Source organism: Coccinella septempunctata, chromosome 1, assembly GCF_907165205.1.
Source record: "Coccinella septempunctata chromosome 1, icCocSept1.1, whole genome shotgun sequence".
Lineage (NCBI taxonomy): Eukaryota > Metazoa > Arthropoda > Insecta > Coleoptera > Coccinellidae > Coccinella > Coccinella septempunctata.
Genome location: NC_058189.1, coordinates 40,934,672 through 40,959,353, shown reverse-complemented (window position 1 = coordinate 40,959,353; position 24,682 = coordinate 40,934,672). Strand labels below are relative to the sequence as shown.

At 35.9% G+C, this 24,682-nt stretch overlaps 2 protein-coding genes across 6 annotated transcripts in view; both read left to right on the top strand.

The window, feature by feature from the left end:
* LOC123314790 overlaps positions 1-7,715 on the top strand; it is a 97,307-nt gene extending 89,592 nt beyond the window's left edge. For all 3 annotated transcript variants that reach the window (XM_044900153.1, XM_044900163.1, XM_044900144.1), the window contains exon 2: positions 3,534-7,715. In XM_044900153.1, coding sequence (XP_044756088.1) covers positions 3,603-7,553 — 3,951 coding nt within the window. In that variant the 5' untranslated portion in view covers positions 3,534-3,602 and the 3' untranslated portion in view covers positions 7,554-7,715. The remainder of the gene's footprint in view (positions 1-3,533) is intronic.
* The window catches only part of LOC123314772 (supervillin-like), a 275,601-nt gene that overhangs the window by 100,137 nt on the left and 150,782 nt on the right, over positions 1-24,682 (top strand). For 2 of the 3 annotated variants that reach the window (XM_044900132.1, XM_044900115.1), the window contains exon 1: positions 22,941-23,209. The exons of the other annotated variant lie outside the window; for it this stretch is intronic. The gene's annotated coding sequence lies outside the window, so the exon portion shown is untranslated. Of the gene's footprint in view, positions 1-22,940; positions 23,210-24,682 lie in introns of those variants that run through there. 3 annotated transcript variants of the gene reach the window in all.

Genomic DNA, 24,682 nt, shown 5'->3' with positions numbered 1-24,682 from the left:
TTTATCATTTTCACTCGCATAAGTCGAAGTCGCTTTAGTTTCACTGATCGTTTTATATTTCTACTAAAATGTTTCGTTCATTGCTTATTAGTGAATCTTCAGAATCGGAGCCAAATGGCTCAGCAGACGTTCTGTTTACTTTAGAGTCAATGTCACCTATTGTAAAATAAGACTACCACTTCGTGATAATCAAGAGTAGGTATAGAAAGAAGTTGCAATTCAGTTCAAAGCCGATTGGATAGGTGATGACGTAGAAGGTGGAAAAGTCAAGTTCAATTGACAGAACTGGGTCGGTTAGCAGTGACGTATCGATAGTAATAGGTATACCTAGTTAAAAAGGTAATAATTTAAAATAACGCCAACTTTTGTGCCAAAACGTTTTGTTATTATTCAAATTACACTGCCTGATATATGATAGTTGCGCCAATGCGCACTTGTGTGACGTGTGGAATACGTGGGGATACCAAAGGGAACCGGATATTTTCGATATCCTATTGAGCCTTCTGACTATATTTTCTTGGTTCTTATACTTTGTTCACTCTGAACGATTCTCCAATAAAAAAATATGCTTAAACATTTTTTGTTAATGTTTTTTTTTATTTTCTGTATTGAACATCTTGGGACACCAAAAATATTTCTCCATAAATCGTAAAAATGGTGGATGTGCCAGAATTCATAATGATTATTTTTGAGGGTTGATGGTTATAACATATTTTTGTCCTTACTGGGGAATCGTTCAAAGTTAAATATTACAATTGAAAATAATAAGGTGAAGGAAGCTTTTTAGGGGTGGAAATTAGAAACAAGGACGGATTCGGGCAGAGTTCCTGATGCCATTTGAAATAATTTTTGTTTGAACCTTCTACCTTGTCTGAGAGCAGATATATTAGCTCTATGGAACATCTTATCTTGGAACATACTGTATAATTAAATTTTTTGAGCGCTAATAAAATATCGAATACAAGGGTTCTTTCATGTAAAATAAAGCTCTTACGCTTTTCCTAGAAAAGTTACACCCTGTCAAAAATGGGAAAAAAATTATTAGATATTATTTTCTACTCGAAAGTACTGAAGAGCTGAAGAAATTTTCATTAATTAACGAGAAAGAATCACTTCCCAAAAACTTCTGCACCTAGTTGGTAACACTCATTTAGGGAGTTCCATTCAAAAAAAGGTCAATTTGTCTTGTCATCCTGTACACGAATATCAAAGTTGTTGAAGATTATTTATTCAATATCCATAGTTTCATAGAGCTTCCTTACCCAAAGTGAGTCATTTGGCTCCCTATGATATAAACAAACTTAGTATCATGGACGTGCTTGGCCACTTCTATCTTTCTATTAGCAATTTTGCATCCACTGAATTCTTGATTTGTTTCACCTATTATCACTAGTGGTATGAGTTTCATCAGTGAAGAAAAAAAGGAATAATATAATAGTCTTTTCGAAAATGAGAACGAATTCATTCAAAAGTAACTGAAAAATTCATAGTAATTTTGTCTTTAGTTTATCTTCAAGAGTGGATAATCAAGAAATTGTGAAAAATTCCTCGAGAATAGAAACTAATTGTCGAAACTAATTGATTTCTCTTTTGTGTTTTTCTTATAAGCCTACCCTGTTCTTTATGAGCATAGATCATAGATTCGAGAGATAATGAAAGTCAATAAAAAAACTGAATATGGATGTGAATATCTGATTCACGTATTTGTTCGTTAGGTGTGACTTATTAAAATCGAATGCATTATTCAGATTTGAATTCACAGTTATGTGAATTATGTGGTAAATTTACGTGTCGGTATTCGGAATATGCTGCTAATTGCATTCTTCAGATGGAAATATTAAAAAAACAAGGTCTCATTAATCGGTGAGGCTCAAGCTTTTTGTTCATGAATAGTTATTTCGACTTGGTGGTGCAATTTCTTTCGTAACGCTATTCCTATTAACCTTTGCCTTCCTATATCGAAGTATGTTCTGTATTGTTATTTCAAATGATATATCGGTGGAATCCACGATGAAAAATTGAATCCACCCATTAAATTTTAACTGTTTACGTGCCGTGATATATTGATTTTGATTAACGAATACAAAAAAATCCTGATTTATAAGGAAACATAGTATTGATTGAAGTTGTTGATTCTTAAATAAGTTTTTTGTTTTATGGAATTGTAGAGGGGGGCATGCTTGTCCAAAAAAAAACCCAGATAATTCAACTCTATGTCGATAAGTGGGAGGCAATATTCTGTGTTGTGGGAAACAATTTTCCTTGATAAGCTCTAATTGGCCCGAAACGCGTCTGTGTGCTTATATGAAAATGCAACATTTTTTTTGTATTTGTGTGTAGGTATACTGTTGTTCGAAACGGGTTATAATATTTAGTAAAATAACGCAAAACTACGTGAAAGCAAAACCGCTATTAGATACACAGGGTGTTCTAGGATTAATGGGAATAACTTCGGATATGGTTCAGTACCTCGAAATGAGACGAAAAGTTCCTATGGAGTCATGCGCGGAATAGCTCCGTTGAAGAGTTACGTTGCTTCAAATATAACGACTTGATCATGATTAATTGATGATTGATTTTTTTTTAAGGGACAGAGATAATAAAAATGAAATTTCGTCTCTCTGAAGATGAACTCAATTTTTTCACCGATTCCCTATAGCTACGAAGGGTGCAATAGACAACCCTTCAGGGTCATCAAAAAATATGTATTGAAATGACAAGTTTTCTGGAAGCTTTATTGCCTTTCAGCTGTGCCAGTGAAGGAATAAATTAGAACCTTTGGTCTCTTTTTGAACATATTATCGGCTTATTCTTCATTTAAAAAATGACACACAACGAATTAAATCGGATAGTGATGGTCAAACTGACTTTCGAAATTACAAAACATCGATGCTAAGCAACAAAAGAAGATCATGGTGGCTTTTAGTTGGCTTCAGTTTTTTTTTTACGGAAACACTATGCTTTTTTCGATGAAAACTAGGGAAAGAATAAAAATTTCAAATAATTTTTTTTTCAAATCATAATTTTTAATGATGATTCAAATCCTTATGGTGAAAAATCAAAACAGTTTTTCGCTTTACCCCTCTGCAGCTATGGGGGATGAGTGAGAAAATTTGTTTCAGGTGCATCTCTATACGGAAAATACTTCTGCAAAGTTTCATTTGTTCATCTTCAACCTACTTCGAAAAAATTTAATAAAACCAAAACTTTCCGTGTTATTTCGAGGTTCTGATCCTAAATCTAAATTTATTCTCATTAATCCTGGGTCACCTTTTTTAGTTGATAGTTATAATATTAGTAATGGAATTTAGATTGCTCCTTCCAGACTGATCCATGATATTAGTCAAAACTGATTCAGATGCATAACACTTGTCTATACACGCTTCTTCGGGATATAGAGGTTTTTCTTTATATAATAACCTTATTTCATTCTGATCTCTCGATCAATCTCTTTGGTTTCATATTGTGTTGCCTATTTCTCATTCAATTCCCCTGACCTTTTTTATAGATTTCTGATTTTCATATTTTTTCAGACTGTTGGTGGCCGTCACAAAGCCTGGCCGTCCCAAGGCAGTTCGCCCACAAAAGATGCCCAGGATTTCATGACTATGAACAAATCCGAAGAAGTCTGTACCTACAGAGATACCAGCCAAAATATTTATGCATCAGTGAAGAAACCCGCCTATTTCGAGTATGATATTTCCGATGACAAGCCTGTAAAGAAAGAGAAGAAATGGTCCTTTGGAAATCTCTTCAGGAGAAAGAAGAAGGTGAACGATTCCAGCAGTGATGATGAAGTGAAGGACAAAAATAAAAGGAAATCTGAGAAAAAGAAGAAACCGATAACATTCGACCATGTTGTCATTGCCCCTTCGCTAATCAAGCCGGCAGAAGCTCACACCACCACAACAGAAAAGGACGAAGCTCAGTCAGTACTCACATCTCAAACTATCTCCAATCACAGTAAATCTTCGACTTTCGAAAGCCTATCAAAGCATCAGTCTGCGGTTCAGTATCAACAAACTAGAATAAATTCTAAGACATCGCTCGATAACTTAAACAGGAAGTCTCGAAAAGATTTGGCTAAAGTGCGAGCTGAGGCAAGGAGAACCTCGCTGAATCGCAATAGTAGTTCTGATGAGGATTCTCAGAGGTCAAATTCCTCCCAAAAATTCAGGAGCGATGACAGTTTGTACAAAACGAGAGATTCGTCTTGTAATAGGAGATCTAGAGCTGCAAGAACTGAGAGATATCTTAAACGTCATTCTAGGGATGGGGAGAACCCTAATAATTACTTGAGAATCTCTAAGTCAGATGCAGAATCAACATTCCTGAGGGTGTCTGACGATAGTAACAAATCGCCTAGCGTGAGTCCACAGCTCTACAAATCGTCGTTTTCTAGTTTATCTTCACATACTCCCAGTGTCATGGGATTATCGACCATTCCACCTAGTCACACCCATCACGGTAGGTTCAGGGTGAGCAATTCAACTAGCAATCCTTCGTACAAACCTCCTTTATCAATGAACGACTACAACAGCACTGCCAAGAGCTATACGTCTCAGAAGAATAATGTAATATCGAATAACCAGCGTAGCATTTCATTTGATGCAGATATTCATAGACCTCATGAACAGGGGGAAGTCATTTACGCTAAACTAGAACTAGGGAAGCCAATGACAAAAAATATCACTCTTATGGATGATTCGCAATTGAGAAGATATTATAATGTTTATCAACCTCCCGCTCCTCCTCCAAGGGACCCAAAGAGGTTACACGGCTCTCTAATTCTGGACACTCTGAACCATAACAGTTTCAATGATGTAGTTTCAACGACAAATAAATATAACTTCCCGAATGATATTCCCCTAACACAAGTCAGAAGAATCAATTCTGTTAATCGTCCAGCTTTCAAGTCATCTTCAGAAAATCATATTCCAAGAGAAACACCAATTATATTATCTCAAAGACCGTCTTCAACGACTCCTGTTACAAACACAGGAAGTAGTTTAACGGAGAGTAGAAATCGTTCAGAAAATTATCAATATTTGACAGACAAGCAACCAAGGAGTAGAAAACCTATTTTTATTCAGAACGATTCGAAGAAACCTAAGGAACCAAAAGAGAATATGAATCAGGGTCATAGTATTTCTGTTTCCAAAGATACAAGTAGTTTTCTCGAACAATTACAAGCTAAAAAGTCTAACAGGTACAGTCGAGGTAGCAGCCCTCAGATATTCAATTGCGAAACTAAGCTTCAGACAGAGATATTCCTTCCAAGTGTTCTTCCGAAAAATGGTAGCGAAAAGCAGCAATCCCTGAATGATAATGATAAAAGCTTGCAACAAAAATCTCTGGACATAGTCAACCAGAATACTATTGCCGTTGGAGAAGAATCTTCCAAAACAAAATCGGCAAATCTGGAAGAGGCACTAAATGAACTCGAGGCTATTTATAATAGTTTGAAGCTTGGTGATGAGGATTTATTGGAAATGGCCGAGAAGAGAGAGAAAGAGATTGCTACCCAAAAGATGTTAGAAAGTAATGGTCAATACCATTTGAATAATGGTACAAGAGGGGCCTTTAGTGATTCGGGTTTCAGCTATGAGCCTTTCGACTCTCTAGATTCCCGTAGGCGAAGAAGATACTCGCGAAAATCTTTGCGATCCGATGATATGGCTTTCAGAAAGCTCCACAAATCGGAGAGAGCAGCAACCATAACAGATCCCCAGGCAGTGAGTTACCTATTGACTTCTCCCATCTACAAAGATCGGCATTTTGATGAAAACTGCGACCCGAACGAGCCAGATGTAACTTTGGACGATGTGGTTTATAGAAACATCAAGCAGTCAAATAAGTCGAAAGTACCTGAACATCCTCCGCCGTTTGGTATACCCATAGGTCCAATAACCTTGGCCGCTAACAGTGACTATCTTCATGCTATTGCTGACGATGAATCAGTTAAACCTAGCAGGATGCCGGATTTGGTAAAGGACGATTTGGCATTCAGGAATTTACGGAAGGATAATACCAAAGAGCCTGCTTTGCCACCAGTGTCGCCCGACGATTGGAGAAACAACAATTTGACAAATTCTCCACCAAGTCCCCTTAACTCAACCAAGGTGGATTTGTCAGAACTGAGGAAGAAGAGAGCTGTCCGTTCGAAATCTGCAAATATAGGCAGCTTGATCAGTCAGGAAGTCATCGACAGAGCTTCTAGAAGAAACGCTCGTGACAAAAATGCGGAATACAAAACATTAACGGATATCGCTGATGCTATGCAAATCGCAAGGCAAGTACTTAGGGAGAAAGAGAGGATGTCCAATGATAACAAAATAGGATCTTTGAGCGACAATGACTCCGCATGTTCGAAATACTCACGTTTTCGCCAACCCTACAAAATGAGTAAAGACCAGAATGTAGCTGAGGATAAAAAAGAAGTCAATTCGAACTATTCACCCAAAGTACAGGAATTAGAAGAAACTCGAATTATTGATGAAATGCTTTTAGCTCTGACGAATAAAGAAGAACCTTCGACAACCAGAAAACGTCAAGTTAAAGAATCCACGCCAGATCCCGTATCATCTTTCGAAGATGGAAAGCTCGCACCACTCTTCAAAACAAATTCCTTCGAAGATGTACTCACGGCGTTGGCCATAGAAGCGAAAGAAGCGAGTGATAAGTTCACTCAAGAATTGAAAGAACTGGATGTGAAGAGGCCCGAAGAAGATGAAGTATCGAAAAGTAGTTCCGCAGCTTCCTGCAGAAAGCTACTAGAAGCTGCAGTGGAAGTCCAATCCCCGAAAACAGTCGAAAAAACGAAGGAAGAAGACGATGTTGTCTTAGAATCTGTCGCTACGATAATCTTCACAAAACAGAAAGCTGTGGAATCTGATCATGACTATGAGAATATTGCATCCGATATAGAAATGAAATTGGAGGAAAATCTAACAAATGACGGGGCTATGGTAAATATCAATTCAGAAGATGATGAAAAACAGACAATTAACAATATCGAAAATAATCAAATTCATCCCGATACCGAGATTCAAGACAATGAATCTCGAGATACCTCAGGTGAGAAGTGTGTCGATGTTGTGATGTACAATGCTTCTAGCATAAATGTTTATAGTGACATGAGCTCTACAGACTCTTGTCTGTCGAATAGTGGCAGCTTTCGTGTCCATCCCCATGCATCTCCTAGCAATGAAAAATCAGTATCGCGTATAGAGTTGAGTCAGAGTTTGAAGTCACCAAAATTAGTTTTAGAAACTTCAAAATTGAATGAACACCAAAAAGAAAGTTCCAGTGCATTATACGAAATATCTTACAACAGTATGCAAGCTTCTTCGAGCCGAAATTTTTTAGATGTGATGAACATCCCTGATAACAATCACAAACCGATTTGCTTTTTCGATAATAATCCTGCATCCATGGCCATTGCATGCTCCTATGGTATAGCATGTCTTTATCAGCTGGCTGCTTTAGATTTATTCACTATTTTGGGCATCATACTCGCCATGTTTACCTTTATAGCTACCTTATTTTTTTAGCTTCCAATCATTGAGATTGAAGGAAATTTTCGAAAATGCCTCATTGGGCCACAACCTACCAGTTACAATTATTGTTCGATGCCAAATATAAGAATTAAGTGTATTGTAAATACATGTTGTATGTTATGTTGAAATATTTAATAAATGTATTTTAGTTATTGACTTGGAATTTCAATTTTTTCCCCACATTTTTATTTTGATAATTTCTATTTGTTGGAATGTTATCTTAAGTAAAAAGATGAAGGATTTTCAGCTGCTGTAGACTCTTTACCTGTATTGTTAAAGTGTACTCAGGACCATTCAAAGAAATGTAGAAAATTAAAAGTTCATCCAGTGCTTTCTTTTAATAACGTAAAATTTAAAACATTAATCGCTTAGTCGGTTCGACTCATTGAAAAAAAGAGTTGATGTGACAACTACAGGATGTTTTAAAATTTTTGTAACATCGCAGTGTGCGCCAATTTTGTAAGGCCATGATATTCAAGTTCAAATAGCAATAGTGACAAGTTACGATCTTTCATAAGACCCTGTATATCTGATGTTGAACGTTGTGTACATATGATGAAGTCATGACACAGTTGCTTGTTGAAAAGATTTGATCTCTCTAAAATTCATAGTATTATTTAGTGCGATACCCAATAGTCAATGCTGTTATACGAAATTTATTATAATTACTTTTAAAAAATTTGGTTTTCAATAATAATTGAATCGTTTTTTGAAACTCAGCAATTAAAAATTTGTTTTAATTTCTAAACAAAATATGTAACCATAACTGTTAATACAAAATTTTGAAAATGTTTCGCAGAAACCTTTTTCTTTAAATTTCAGTGAATTAGGGTACGAATTTCATTGATATAGTCAAATCTTTTTTTGTAACTATAAATAGCACAATAGTTATAACGATATGAAATACATTTATTCTCAACATCTAGTTGGCACTAATAAAGCCAAGGTGAGGTAAGTTTTCTACTGGGATGAAGATGTGACAGTCTGGACAGTCTTTACCTGGTCCTTCAGCAAGATTGTTACTTAGGGTACAATACTTAAGTGACCCTATGTAATTGTTGAAGGAACGAAGAAAATTCAATGGATACACGCTTTGTGCTTTAAGTTAATTATAAGAATACATAACAAGGAAATCTTAAATCAACCTACATGGTGACAGGTGACACAATCGAGGCTGTGCTCCAGATATATTTTCATTGTTATACAATTTTGCCGACAATTTCTGTAACAGGCCAAATTTATTTTCAAGCGGTTTAGGATTTGGGTATCTTCAGGCAGCCTCTTCAATTAACTTGAAATGACATAATGCGTCAATTGACACATTGAGGAGTTCCAATTATCTAGAATATTTTTAATCGATACTTTGATAAAAATTTATTGGATATAAATGGATAAACTAAGTTTAAAATCAATTTTCATCAATGCATTCGCCATGAAGTTATAGAGAGAAGCCTAATGAATAAAATATTTCAAATAATGAGAGTCCAATGTTGTTGAATCTGTTGATGTCGTTAAGGCTTGAAACCTTTTTTACCACTTAATTAATAACTACGAAGCTTTAGTAGCTTCACTACCGAATAGTAGATATCTGCTAAAATGCTACTAATTGTCTTCTCGTTCCCATGTTTCGGAACATATGAGTAGGAAATGGAGATTTGGTGCACTTTTCCTACAGCTGTCATATTATCTACGTACTGTTATTAAAATATAAGGCTTACCTACAAAAGTGAAATGTCGATACTAAATTTCAGTCAGTGTTGTTGCACGGAAAAACTCCTCAAAACTTAAAGCACGCGATTCCTTCCTGCTAGCTGCTAGAGCATGATGTGCAAATGGATTTTCCATTTCTAATGAATAGGGAATTATTATAGGACAGCAACGAAACTAAGATTTGAAATGGTGAAATCCGTTTACGAAGAAGCATAAGGATAAAGAAATTTTTTCATAACGTCATCCAGTCAATTGATGTGAATGAGTTATAAATAGAAGTGAATGTTTTCTTCGTACAAGTCGAGAACTACGCGGCTGAAGTTATCAAAGATGAACCTTCCTTTAATTAATTTATAATATGTATTTGGGTCTCTTCAGATTCGCTTGAAGTATGTACCTACATATATCTCGATTTCTCTTATCTGAATTGAGGAAATGCATCACGAAATTGAGTACTACTACATTTAAAGTGAAACATTGATTCCAATAACTCGAGGAAAACCTTTGATCATGTATATTTATGGTATCATGATATGTTTCGAAAAACAAACTCGTATCAAAGGCAAAGGGATAACCTTGAGTAAGACAAAGGAAACATACTTATCTTTCCACAACGTAATATGCACTTAATAAAAGATTCGTTTGGCAATTTAATGACCATTACTTTTATGATTTCATGAGTAGTTCACTCGAGTTAATTCACCTTTTGTTCCTAACTGAACACTGAATAAGCATATCGGTTGATATATCTGTATGAGGAATTTTATTATAATAAAAATATACTAATGTGTTTCTGTTATTATTTGAATATCCTTTGAGGACATCTCACAGCAAAGTAATAATAAAGCTATTACGTATTATATCCCAGGTAGAAGAGTGTTGTCTCGAAGACGTCTTCATTAAGTCTTTATTGGTCTTCGACGTCACTCGGACGTACAATAACGTCTCTGAGACGTCACTTTGGGTACGCTAGTAAGACGTCGCAAAAAGACGTCTGAATAACGTTATTCTTAGACCAATCTGATACTTTAGACTTATAATTTTTTCAAGGTACAATTTACTATATCGGACAGTTCGAATATAGAAATGTAGATATGAAACCTAGAATAAGGTCCGTTAAATTATAAATCGCTATATTCATATCCTTTAGACTCAAAATGAAAATATTTGCGATCAAAAACCTGAAAAAAAAACATAAATATCTATCCTGTTTCTTTATTTCTATGTAAATGAATGTCTTCTCATTGATACTTCATCTCTTGCTTCATTTCTGTTAGTACACATTCTTGAATACAACCATAACTTTTTCTGACACACCTTTTCGTGATATTCAATACCAAGAATATATACTAACTCGGCGGGCTGGTTGGCTGCAATGACGGTTAGGACGCCGGAGGTATCGGGTTCGAATCCCGCCGCTGTCGTGGATGTTTATGGGTGTCTTGGACCTAGGAAAGTAATAATGTTGGCTGATGTGCACGAACACAAGGCTGCGGGAGATGGGAAGGGAAAAAAAGAATATCAAGGTTTGTTCATATTATATTATATTTTATATTGGAATTATAAAATTTCGTCCTGAGTACGTAGGATGATATTTTAAAGAGGTTTTAAACATGCAACTCATTCGAAAACTGTGACTATAAGCAACTCAATGTATTTCATTTCTGACGATAAATATTCAAAACGTAGGATATAGTCACTATAAACACAAGTAAGTATGTTTTGAGAAATGAATAAAGCGTTGAAATGAGACTTTTATGTTAAAGTTATGTGAAAAGTAAAAAATTTCATTTCAGCCCAGTCTACATTCACTTACAATTTGTACAGAGTGAGCAAAAAGCAACAAAATTAATTCGGTATTTACTGTTTTGTAGCAAAATGCTATAAAAAGGTTAATTTTTGTTTCAGATTTCAGGATTCGACTTTCAACTTTTTAGTTACGGCAACCGTATTGACAAAATTTGATAGTGAAATTCAAAATAATGCGCAGTGTTTTCAAGAGGACTTCTTCAGTCAGCTTGAAAGCACCCCCATTCATACTAGGAAAGTCATAAATTTTATTTTCGAAATCATGAATAATAACCTACACCAATTCGAATATAGTATTCACGGCTGAGTGCGATTAGGGGTATTTCCAAATACGTATTGTAAAATCTCAATTTGAATATTGACAAGGTGAGTATATTGTTGAATGTACCTAAATGTTTTTGTTCATTCTTTCGATGAAAAAATGTATTTTGGCTCAAAAGAAAAAATTGTATCTAAAATTTAGGAGTACAGTTCGAAAGAAACCTGTATGAATTAATTCAATAACACACATAACAGTGAAAGATCTCAAGATCCACCATATCGGTGGATATTTTTTTATTGGTAAATTTGATTATCATGAGGAACGAAGGTCTGTTAATACAACTGATTGTTCTAATCTGCTGAAATATGTCAAAGTATTCCCTTAGTCCATATGTTCAAGCAAACTTTTTCAGTATCGAAAATTTGGATCTCTTTTCACAATTCCCATATATCTTTCTCAGTTCATTTCTAAATATTGATTATAGAATATCATATAATTAAATCATAAAAACCACAGTTGAACCTCGATGACAGAATAACAGGAATTAATTCTTCTTGGAGCAAATAAACCGGATTACAAACTTTTATGCTTCATAGCAAAAAGTAACGAGGAATTACTGATAACGTTAGGTAGATATTATGAGATTACACAATTCAAAGTGACCGAAACCCTTGAAACATTGTTGCCTTCTAATTCAATGAATGAATCTAATTTAAATTGTCGTCAAACAGCTGTGCAATCATAAACAGAATGATATTATCATAAAAGAGGTTTCCACAGTGTCCGTCAAGTCTGATTAAATATTTTTTGTAATCTCATATCTGAAGCCATTTAGCATCTCTAATGCATTCTCGTAAGAAATATAAATTAATCGGCTTATAACTGTAAGGCAACCGTTAAGGGTGATTGATTACTCAATGCTATTTACATATCACATTCAGTGATATATACTTGGAGTGTCATGGCGTGTATACTTTCTTTAACTGTTCATTTCACTTCTGTGCGTGCGACTCAATTATTATATCCTGTTTTATGTTCATTTGTTTTTTATAATTACTATTATTTCTCAAGAATCCATTAATATCTTGCCACTGGTTGGGTGAGTAACTCAAAAACATTTTAGGCAAGAATGCTTTTATTTTGAATTTTTTTTGTACCGCTGTAGCACAATATGCGTTTATGTGGGGTTGTATTCGAAAGCAGCAGTTTCTTTTATTATCGATATAGTCGGAAATTCATACGGGCTACATGGAAAGCAAATTCTTCTCGAACGACAAGGGACCAACGACCGAATATTGTTTTGTACCTATCTGTGTCACCTTGTCGTTTCCTTTATGATGGATCTCCATGTATCATGATCACGAATTTAGTAATGCAGTTCTTTAGGGTAAGCACATCGTTTCAATGCAGCACATTGGTGTACAGGGTTGGCCATAGGCTAGTGGTGAATGCAGCTCATCTAGGCCTTTCAGAAAATTTTCTTTTCAACCTTTCTAAATTTTCTATATCTATAACTTGAGGGTGAGGGGTTTCAATGAAATTTTGTGGGCTCGTTAACTTCCAATAATCCTTCGCGATGGTACATGCAATTTCAAGATTATCAGGACAGTCTTCAGAATATTCTGAATCATCAACAATACAAGTGTTCAAGCACGTAGCCTAAAAAATATATTTGATAGAATTCTTCCGAAATCATAAAAGAATGACGGATGAGTACCATTTCGGAAAATGTATTCATATTTCATAACATAATTTCGTGAGTGTGTTTCCTTCACACTATGAAGAAATTCGTACTGATCAGAAATTATGGAATTATTTGCACATATTCATTCTCTGAATTTATTTTGAAGAATTATAACCCGTCATTCTGCATAAGTGAGGATAACTTTGAAAGAATTCAGAGTTCAATGATACGTTTTTCAAATTCATTTTTCTTACCTTACCTGAACACTTGGTGTGTGTTTTTATGATTCAGAATGAGATATGATTGACAAAAGGGCTTATATTATTAAAAATCTGGCTGGTGGTATTGAAAATTATAAATAAATAATCGAAAACAGGACCGTATTTTCAAAAATTAACATGAAATATGATTTCTTTCGTTCTTTCTTTTCGTTTCTCTCTTGGGACCAGTGCGCCTATGGCATACTTGTGAAAATTGAATTTCATTAATTAAATATGTTTTTTTTTCAATTCTGATGGCAAAACTGATCCACAAAATATAGATTTGGCTATTTGAAAAATGAATCTCAATATTTTGAGTTATGTTCTGATAATCTGAGAATTGCGTGGGCCATCTCTTAGGGTTATTGGAAGTAAACGAGCTCACAAATGTTCATCGAAATTGTACTACTCGTTCTCAAGTTATGGATATCGAAAATTTGAACCAAAACCCATAAATCACCCGTATCTCCAAAACAAATGGCATTTGGGTACAGAAGAAGCACGTTTTTTGAAAGGCCTAGATGTCCTGCCATTCACTACTAGGTTATGGCCAATCGCTCGTGAAGAAACTTGTAGAATATCATAAGGATTGTAGTGACAAATTTTCCAGTCAGGAAACGCTAGATAATTTATTTGTCAAATAAAAAGTAAATAAAAGTCGTTTTCCAATCAAGGATGGTTCAACTCGCAGGTATGAGGTATGGGGGAATCGTTGTGAGAACGCTGATCCCACCCTTGAGTATCATCGAAAATTTTCCAATATTGGTTTGGGATAAACTATGAAACCAAGTATCTTCAAGACGAAAAAGACTATATTTAGGAAGCAGGCAAGTACAATGGTGCATATGGCATCTTATTCAATTTTTGGTACAAAACTGTTTCACTGGAAATATCCTCAAATTCCTCCCGTAAGTGGATACCCTGCATACTTTTGCGAGGACCTGGTCGTTTATAATTCGTACGTATTGAATTTAGTGGAAATAATATGAAGAAAACGTGAGAAGAATCATTTCACATATAAATAATAGGTTGAAAATGCTTTACAATTGATTACTATTATATTATATAGGGTTACAGGGAAAGTCGTACTGAATATTAATGGACGTTATTATTCAGGTCATTTCTGATGAATTTGGTTCTATAATATGGTGTCTGAAACTCAACCTTATGGAGATATTACCTAAGATTTGAAGTTTTTTTTCAAAAATCCTTTATTTTTGGCCTTTTTCTAATTTTTTTCGGATTGGAGTTCCTAGGGGTCGTTTTTTTATGTATCCAGGCAGGGGGCATGTCAATTAATAAAAATAATCAACAGAAACTGAACCTACCACGGTTAGAATTAAAGAACTTTCACTAAGTGCTTTTAACTTTGAAGCGCTTTTCTTGAAAAAAACTTCATGGAATTTATTCGGCATATATTTTAAAAAACTTCTACGTCTCTTTAGATCTTCAAAAAGGTATAACACTTGCTATTTAAAAAAAAGGAAATATTGACCAAATGGCCGTTAAGGTAGTAGAGGGTACATTTTTAATTTGAGGTAAAAAAAGCTAAAATAGGTAAATGAAACGAAAAAAAAAACAAAATTCTTATAATTTATGTTCGACATGGAAGCCGCTATTGCTTACACAAATTCTCATTGTTTTTCTCAAAAAAGTTTTCAGGACAAAAGTTCGCAGGTTCCGCCTCATTTCCTCAGCCGCATCAATAAATAATCTTTTGTCTGAAAAATATCGTCATTTGGTCGTATACTCGGGTTTTCACATGACCCCACACATAAAAATCCATCGGCGTTAAATCGGGGCTCCTCGCCGGCCATAGTATGGGTCCGCCTCTTCCAATCTATTGGTTTGGGCATTTCTCGTCCAACCATGATCGAACACTTCTTCTGTATTGCGCTGGGCAGCCATCATGTTGAAATAACATGTCTCATCTCAATGCAATCGGCAAGTCGTTCATGAAAGAGGTTCACTCTTGGGCAGGAAGTATGGCCCTATCAAGTAATTTGATATTATGGCCATCCTCACATTCAAACTGAATCTCCTTTGTGACTCTTTTTTTGGGATACCTGGCGCTTTGGGAGACCAATAATGGGCGTTATGATGATTAGTGATGTCTTCTTTATCAGAGTTCCACTCATCTGTCCATATGATTTTATCAAAAAAGTTCGAAACATTAATATCAGCATTGAGCATAAATCTGCATCCCCTTCTTCATTTATTTGCTTTGGCTTGTAATTGTAAGTGTATTGAACAGAAGTGTGCATTACGAACCACACTTACCACTGGGAAATACCAAGTCGTCGAGCCACAACATTTGTTAATGTGGTTGGGTCCGCTTAAAAGAGGCGTCGTGTTTCATTTGCTTACTCGTCGTCATCATCCAGAATACGAGGTCTTCCCATGTCAGTACGAAGTATTATACTAAAACAGACCCAGTTTCTCGTAGACTTCGATAAACTCTGTCAAATACGCCAATATCAGGTACTCGACGAGTAGGATACCTTCGCATGTATTCATTGTTCGACATTGCCGCCGCTACTACCTTAACTGCCATTTGGTCAATGTTTCGCTTATTTAATAGCAAGTGTTATACCTTGAATAGCTTAAGAGACGTAGAAGTCTCTAAAATTATATGCCGAATAAGTTCCATGATTTTTTTCCAAAAAAAAGCGCTTCAATATTAAAAACACTTATTGAAAGTTTATTAATTCTAACCGTTGTCGAGCAGTCGTATTGAACTGTTAGTGGTATTTTCAGTTTCTGTTGATCATTTTTATTAATCGACATGTCCTCTAAAAGCCGTTGGCCATAGCCTACTGGTGAACGAGGGTTACTAGGCCTATCAGAAAAATTGCTGCATTTGTAAACAAAGATCATTAGATTCGAAGATACAGGATGATTTATGGATTTCTGCTTGAATTTTAGATATCTATAACGAGTAGTCCGATTTTGATGGAAATTTGTTGGCAATTCGCAGATTATCAGGGACAGAATTCAAAATATTGAGATTTATTTTTCAATTATCAAAATCTATATTTTCTGGATCAGTTGACGAATATTGTTCTCAGAATTGAAAAAAACTTATTTTTCTCTATCAAATCAATTTGGCAATGAAAATTATAACTAAATTATTGAAAACAGGACCGTATTCTCAAAAATAAGCATGCAATGCCTATGATTTCGTTCGTTCATTTCTTTTCTGTAACAATAAGTTTGCCATGCGAAGTGAAAATTGAATTTGAAAAGAAGCAACTTTCCTGAAGGACTTAAACCTTTTGTTCAGAACCTCTTTCTCCTGATTTCATTCAATATCTCCGCTAGAAGAGTATTCAGAATAATAATATTAAATAAATGAATAAGGCTAGCAAAATGACGGTTTTCTAACCAAAAATATTATTTCAATAGGTCATTTGTTATTTTGCATCAGAATTCCTTAATGTACCTACATACCGGTATTTTCATATTGAAAATTTTAATATGAAACGTTTCTATAATATAATATTTAGAGTCTTTCATCATAGTTTGTTAGGAACAATGGGTTTAAAGGTCAAGCGGACTACTTCATAATGATATATGATTTTATTTTCTTAATTTTAATAATATCACAATTGAATTAAACAATAACTGTAATGAATAATAATGAACAAACTACATGATAATGAATTGGATTCTTTGCCCTCATTTCTAAGGGCTTGACCAAAAAGTTATACAGGGTGTTCTACAAGCTCTATGACAAACTTTGACAGAAGGTAACTGTGCTTCTTTTGAACATTTTTTTTTCCTATGAAAGTAGGTCCGCTTCATTTTCGTTTAGGAATAACAAGCATTTGAAAATTTTTTCATTTCGATTAAGTAGGCGGACAGAAAATATCGTTTTTTTTATTATTCATTTGACACTTGTTCCACTAAAGATGGTATCAACAATAACCATGATGAACATGTATGGGCACTTCAGAATCCATATAGCATTAGACAAAGACAATTTCAGCAACGTTTCAGTGTAAATGTTTGGGTGGGATTTTTAAAAATGATTTGATGCCAGTACATATTTTAAATGATCGTTTGAATGCAGATTTGTATAAAAATTTTTTGGAGCACAACCTTTTTGACTTCATTGATGACATAGAGCTCAACATTGTTTGAAATATGTGGTATCAGCACGATGGTGCACTACCAAATAGAGGGAGGCAAGTAGTCAGTTGACTGAATGAATGGATAGGTCAAGGAGGACCAATATATGGCCACTTCGTTCGCCTGATCTAAATCCCTTAGATTTTCATTTATGGGGACATAAGAAGCAGCTTGTTTATCATGTTGAAATCCAACCTCATCAACAATTACTTGATAGAATTCAAGATCCAGCGAAACGAATACGAAACGACCCAAATCTGATCCGCCGAGTAACGGCATCTTTAGTTCGTCTTTGCGAAGCTTGCATTCAAGCCGAAGGTTGACAATTTGAACAATTTTTATAGTCTCAAAATTTCCATTTATTATTGTGATTTGAACATAAAAATATGATTTTTCGAACGCTTGTATGTTCTAAGCAAAAACGAATCGGACATATGTTCATAGGAAAAAAAAATGTTCAGAATAAGCGCAGCTACCATCTGTCAAAGTTTGTCATAGAGCTTGTAGAACACCCCGTATAAAAGACCTCCCCTTTATTTTGGCCGAAAAATCACTCTTCGAAATGTATCTCAAAAATTCACAAACACCCTGTATAGTGAAATTGGAATATCGGACGATTTCCATTTGAGCGGACGTCACAGTTTTCAGCGTCCAAATAAGTCGATTTGGTGGTTCTCGATTTTATAAAAAAAATTCATCCAGTTCACCTTTTCAGAGAAAAACTAGACGGTTGACATAGAAATTTCTCATTCGTTCTATAAAAGTAACATGCCCAAAACGCCTGTAGAAATTTCAGGATTGTCGTGATTTTTTCCGTGCATGATTCCAAAGAGTGGATCAACAGGAGAAATGTTCAGAAATAGTTGATATAGGTAAAACTCTTTCAACTTGCTGTGTTCAGCTGATCAAAGTGTGATTCCATTAAGGGCCTTATTATATTACGGATTATTAAAACAAATGAATCTATCATCCGGTGTACCATGCGAAAAGGTGACATATGAAAAATTAATCAAATAAGTAATTTCCTGATATTCAACGAATTATTTCATTCAATTTTTTTAGTGGGAGATTCTTTATGGACTATGTTTCATCTATAATTATGTGATTTACCAGCAGCTCATCCAGCATTTTTATGCAACTATGAGGAGATCTACTTCCCTATTATTTACGTCATAACTCAGTAATAAATTTACAACCTCTTTATTATTATGCTTAACGGAAAATTGCACGTTTGGGTATGATTAGTCAGTCCATGACCTTGATCTAAATTGATACTAAAAATTGTTTTATGCATTAGAGAATGAGATGAATTGCAGACTGCAGGTAGATAATTAATTGAACCTTCGAGTAATACAAGGAAATATAAGAATATTATAAATCAAGCTTCAGAATATTTATTTGATTTGTCCACTTGCTGAAGATGAGCCTAAATAGGTCTGAAATATTTAATTGAATAAGCATTGTGTAGCTTCATTCCTATTCATTCATATCACGAAATCTGAGTGAATACTATACTGAAGAAATACACTGCCCGAAATTAAGGTGGATATTCGAGGGAATGCACTTATGCGTGGACGAGTAAGAGCTAATTTCGCCGCACAAGATCGGCTAATACGGAAAACTGCACGACTAAATCTCTCTCTTCACAGCATCCCGAATTGAGAGTTCATTCCGGCAAGCTACCAGTGGTATAGTTTCTTATCAAATCAAAGAGGTTGCGTAGCTTCAGTCTAAGGGCAAGAAGGTCCGCCGAGCACCCGAAACTGAGTGCAGAGCTGTGACCTGTAAGATATGGTTTGGCCAGAGATATGCCAACATATCTCTCAGGTTCGACTCTCGAACATGAGAACTCGAACACGCATACTAGGGCTGAGTTCGGCTTGAAGTTCTACAGAACGAACGGAGGGAGCACGGGGAACGTGACGTCATTATTAGATCTCGTTCCCGGTCATTTTCAAACCCGAACGTACTGGGAGTTCTCTGTCGACATCACCTAGGAGTTTCAAATGGTTGTCAAGACGAGATGACACCTTTTTGCAGCGTCCTATTTTGGCACTCCGAAAATAATTTTATAGAAATATTGGTGAAAACCAACGACGTAATATGCATAATATGCATTCGATAAGTGCAATTTGTAAAAACAATTAGTGATCATTTCGAAATATGGTAGAACACGACATATGTAAGAATGAGAAGATTTGAAAATTGTTTTGGGTGCTTTCAAGATTCCCGCAGTTCCTGGGAGCTCAAGAAAACAACGACCAACGTTTAACAGAAATTTGGTACTGGGTACTGGCCTCATTGTGCTGAGCTCAGTTTGCCGTCACCATTGACTAGAGGTGCTGCTAGCTTGTGTGATTTAATTATGTACCAAGAAATAAATAGTAATAATCTAGTCATTTATTTATATGGTATTATTTGTACTATTTGATTTTTGTTTGTTTGAAAGTTTATCTGATATTTGAAAGTGCGAAATGAATTTGAACCATGCTATTATAAGATTTGGTGTTGAACTCTTTTTGGATTATGAGGAAGAGGAAAGTAAAGGCATCTGAAATGGTACTAACTTTCGTCTTCAATATCAGATTGAATTCTACATTGCTTCAATGATTCCGCAGAAAATTTTTCTGAAATCTGAAAAACATCTTCAAATTTTCTCAAATAGGGCATCATTCCAATGTCAATAACTTCGAGATTTTTGCTTCATATTCAGTTGAACAGTCCGAAAAAATCATTTTGTTTTTGATTACGGCGGCAGGTGTAGTTTTTCAAAGAGGTACTCGTTAGTTTTTGTCACTGACGGCAGTCACAACTTCACACTTGACAGATCCCCATCGTTCTCTATCAGCAAACTCGGGGAAGTGCGAGCGTGATCGGAGAACATGCTCCGTCTCGACCCGAACAGAAAAGGGAATACTCAGAGATCGAAGTCGAACGCGATTGAAATACACTTGACGTGCTCAGAGTAGAAAAGTCGGTAAGCCGAACTCAACCCTAGGTTGAGTTGAGGTGTCTACAGGTTTCGTTACTATATTGATATCTGAATAATAAACCTAAGAAAATCCACTAAGGGCGAAGCATCTGGGTGGAGACATTTGATAATCTGACACAATATAGGAGCATAAAGTTCATAATCATATTATCAATGAAAATTACCTGCCAATTAGACCGAACTAGTTTTTGAGTTGGCGCATTTATACCAAACGAGCATTATTCCTCGAACACTGTTTGCAAACAGTAGCACGGGCGGTGTAAACACTCATCGGCAACGAACAGAGTTCGCACACCCTGTTTTCGAACGTTTCAGACAGCTCTAGCTCATTTCGCCACATGCCGGTATAGTAATGTTTCATTATAAGGCACTGTTTGCGAACAATGGACGCAATATGCACAGGCGGTGTAAACACTCATTAACGCCGAATAAAGTTCACGAAGCCTGTTTCAAAACGTTTTAAAAAGCTCGATCCCGTTCAGCCTCATGTCGGTAAACCAACGAATCATCAACATCAAAGGGATTCAGATTTCCTTGCACTTCTGGGATTATATCATCGAAAACACCTGTGGACCGTGACAAGTTATTGGGTCTTGGATTTAATTTGTTTTTGAATTTTGGTGAGATCTCTTGAATCGTGATTTCATAATTAATTAATTCATTTGAAATGGAGTCCATTTATGATGGCTTCACAGACTTCGGTAATAATTTTCGATATTGATGTTTTTGAAATTCGGAAAAGGTACAAGATGCTTACATAAGAATCTCCTGTAGCCAAAAATCGAAGTGTTAGTGCCAGTCTAACCGACGCGCGACGCAGGAATGCTCTCTCGATCATTGATTTCCTTTCTTGACACTTTTTCCTCAATTTTGGCGAGTAATATAATATTAAAGTCCGATAATGACATGCGGCAAAAATTTCTAGAAAGTTCAGTTTCGTCCGCTCTCAAGTCATCTAGCAGCTGGGTATAATTTCTTCCTTTCAGAAAAGAATTCACCCAGGTGTTTCGTCTCCTCCTTTGGTGTAGTTCTTTCACTTGAGAGAGTATTACTATAGATGCAGTAGAAATTGAAATTTTAGATAGGGCGCCATGTCGGTGCACTTTAGAGAGACCTCGTTGAATTATCAAGAACAACTGCTCGTTCGGACAAGCGCGGGCTGTGTGAACATCTCCCATAGGGAATTCTCCTCAATTTGGGTTATCACTGCATATGAAAGTTTAAACTGAATAATTATGAGTTTCATTCATGATTTTTTCAAATTCACCGCGGAAACTATTCAAAATATGGGGTTTTAAAATTTAAATCGCTTTGTGTGGATTTTACGATTTGGCAACAGCGCATACAAGACAATGAAAAGAACAATATCCGATCAGCTTGTTTATAAAATAACAGCTGTTGATCTACAGGCGCGTACTTATCGGCGAGCTTCAACTGCAACCGGCCATAAATTTCCCAAAAAATTTTACGACTTTCCTTGTTCGTCGCAGACTTCATAGACAGCCATCTTTGTCTATCTCATCAAGATAATGCATTTGTTGTCCTTTATTATCAAGGCATATTTCAGTCGATGTTGCCAGCTTGTGCAATTCTCACAAAACGCTTTAAACTTTAAATACCCATTTTATTTTTCATTTTTGAGTGCTTGAAATAATCTTTTTTGGGAAACGGTTGAAATGGTTATTTCAAAATGTGACGTTTCAAAGATACATATTTCATAAAAAATACATTATTTTCGTCAGAAGGCGTATTCCCTATTCTGAGTTTTCGAACGTTTGAAAACATTTCAAAACGTTTTGAAACGTTCTGAAACGTTCGAAAACAATGCTCGTTTGGTATAAATGTACCTTTAGAAGAATAATTAGGTACACGACGTATATTATATAATATATCAGATGAAAATAGGGGACTGGAATACATATGTAAAAGTAACAAAGGGTTTATATTTAAAAAAAAGTAAACACTATATCACTGAAGTGGCGGACTGAAAAACATCTTCGACTCCGCCACGAGATGAGATTCTACGTGAAAAAGTGTCTGTAGAATGTAACTTTTTTTTTGGATATCATTAAAACCAAAAGAAAGGCACCAATTCAAAGGGCCTTAAAAAGGAGTTTCCACTTATAACATAAGATAGAGGATTGCAGTGCCCATCCATTTTTCCCTAGCTCTTACAGAGCTGCCATTCAATCCCATCGAATTTTGGCCACCCTCTACAGTTACTCCTGGGACACCCTGGATATAAGAGTTGTAAAATAACGAAGTTTATGTTGAAATCTGCAGTCTTTTGGTAATTGTGCATCTTCAAAGCCGTTTAGTATGGCCTTTCCTTTGTTGATTACCTATTCACCGCACGATCTCGACAAAAGTTCAGATAAATCAGATCATCCGTATCGGGTCTTCTTCACGTCTACCGCATGTCTCAAACTTTCATTCAGAGTGACTCATCGCATAGAGAGAGGGAAAGCTCTCGCGAAAGCGCAAGGCTTCAAGGACCAAGGAGGAAATTTCGCATTGAACGCCACAGGTTGCCCCACGCTGCATCCTTACGGGATACTGTGGAAAACGGAACAAAACAAGTCAGTCGGTCCGCACGCCGGTATTCGGTAAGTTTGTCCCCGGTATTTTGAGTGTCGTTCGGGTTTTTGTCACGATCGAGGTAATTGAATTGGATTCAGTACGATACGAACGTACGAACACATTCGATTATCGGTGATAAGTTGAATGACTCACGTACGATAGCGATTCGTGTGATTTGTGTCGTTCAGTGTCATTTTTTATCATCTACATAGTTCGTGAATTGTAAGTTAACAATTCAACCTTTGACTCATTTTTCTGACATTTGGGGTCATCAGAAATTTCCCATCTATGACCTATCGATCTGGAGCCAATTGAACTTTTTTTCATATACCTACGTCTGTTCTGAGATCTGAACAAGGATTTCATTTTGGTGTCTATTGAATATTGAATGGAAAGGTATAATAGTGACCTTGTCGTTGAGTTAACTTTGTTCTAACTATTGGATCTTTTCATTCCTGGCCAACAGATGTTTCGTTTCTAAATTACACGAGTACGACTCGCACACCTACTGGAAAAATCCTTGATTATGACAAGCGAGTCTCTATCATGAACACATGTCACAATATAACTTCGATCATTGAAAGCTTTGTTCTGTTAAGAATATCAAAGCAGTTAAATAACGATCAGAAATCTGGATCGGCCTTCTTTAAATTCTGGAGAGATTCCATCCTACTCTTCATATCATAGTTTGCGAGCAGAACCTTGTTTCCGAGGCATACCAAATTCGATCCGTTAAGATTGGTTAGAAACTGCATGAATTTCACCGTGAGGCCAACCCTGGAGAAATTCATTGGCAGTATCCATCAACTTCTCCCCCCATGGACTAGGCATAAAACACAAACTAAACCACTCAACAACTAATGGACTTCCAGATGGCGACACGCTGAATCTATTGGATATAGGGCATTCTTCAATATTGGTCCACCTGTCAGAAGTTGATCATAGAAACATTGGTGATACATTTGAAGTCATCAAACATTTGGTATCCAATTACTGCCCATTATATTAAAAAGTACCTACTCTTGGGATTAAATGAATTTTCATTTCGTAGATACTCACTGCTGCAACATAATTGGATTTTTATGGTCGTTGCAGTCGCAGTTCGCCAGTGAGCATCCACCTTTACACACATTGCCTGCTGCGCATTCGGCATTGTACAGACGTACAGGTACTGCAATTAGAGTACACTCCCTTCAATGTACTGGAAGAAACAGAATTGACAATGTATAATAGAAGAAGATACTGGCTCGGTAAAATGTAGGTAGAAGGGTCGAGAGAAAGCCCTTCTGGACAAGGAATGTTGCACAGAAAGCAGGAATGAGAAAGATACTAGAATCAGAGAGATAACCAAAGCTATTCTTTCTGGAGTTGTGCCGAAGAGTCGAGAGCAGAGAAGGTGAAATTGGTTTGGAGTGGTGTAACTTGTAATGGAACTCCAATTTGCATAGGTCTTTCTTCAGTGGTAAATCTCGATGTTTGAAGGCGAAGGGTATACGAGGGCCAAAGACCTGAGAAAAGCTGCTGTTTTGAATTTTCTGTTACTATCCATGTGTACCAAAGTGGACTGTGTGTACTGTGTGGAGAGCTGTATGGATTATGCCTAGAGGTTTTTTTGTTGAAAGAACGTAAACAAGTCCCTATCTAGTAGTTGGTAAAATGCCCAAGATTCGGAAACTGCATGTTCTAAAACCATCC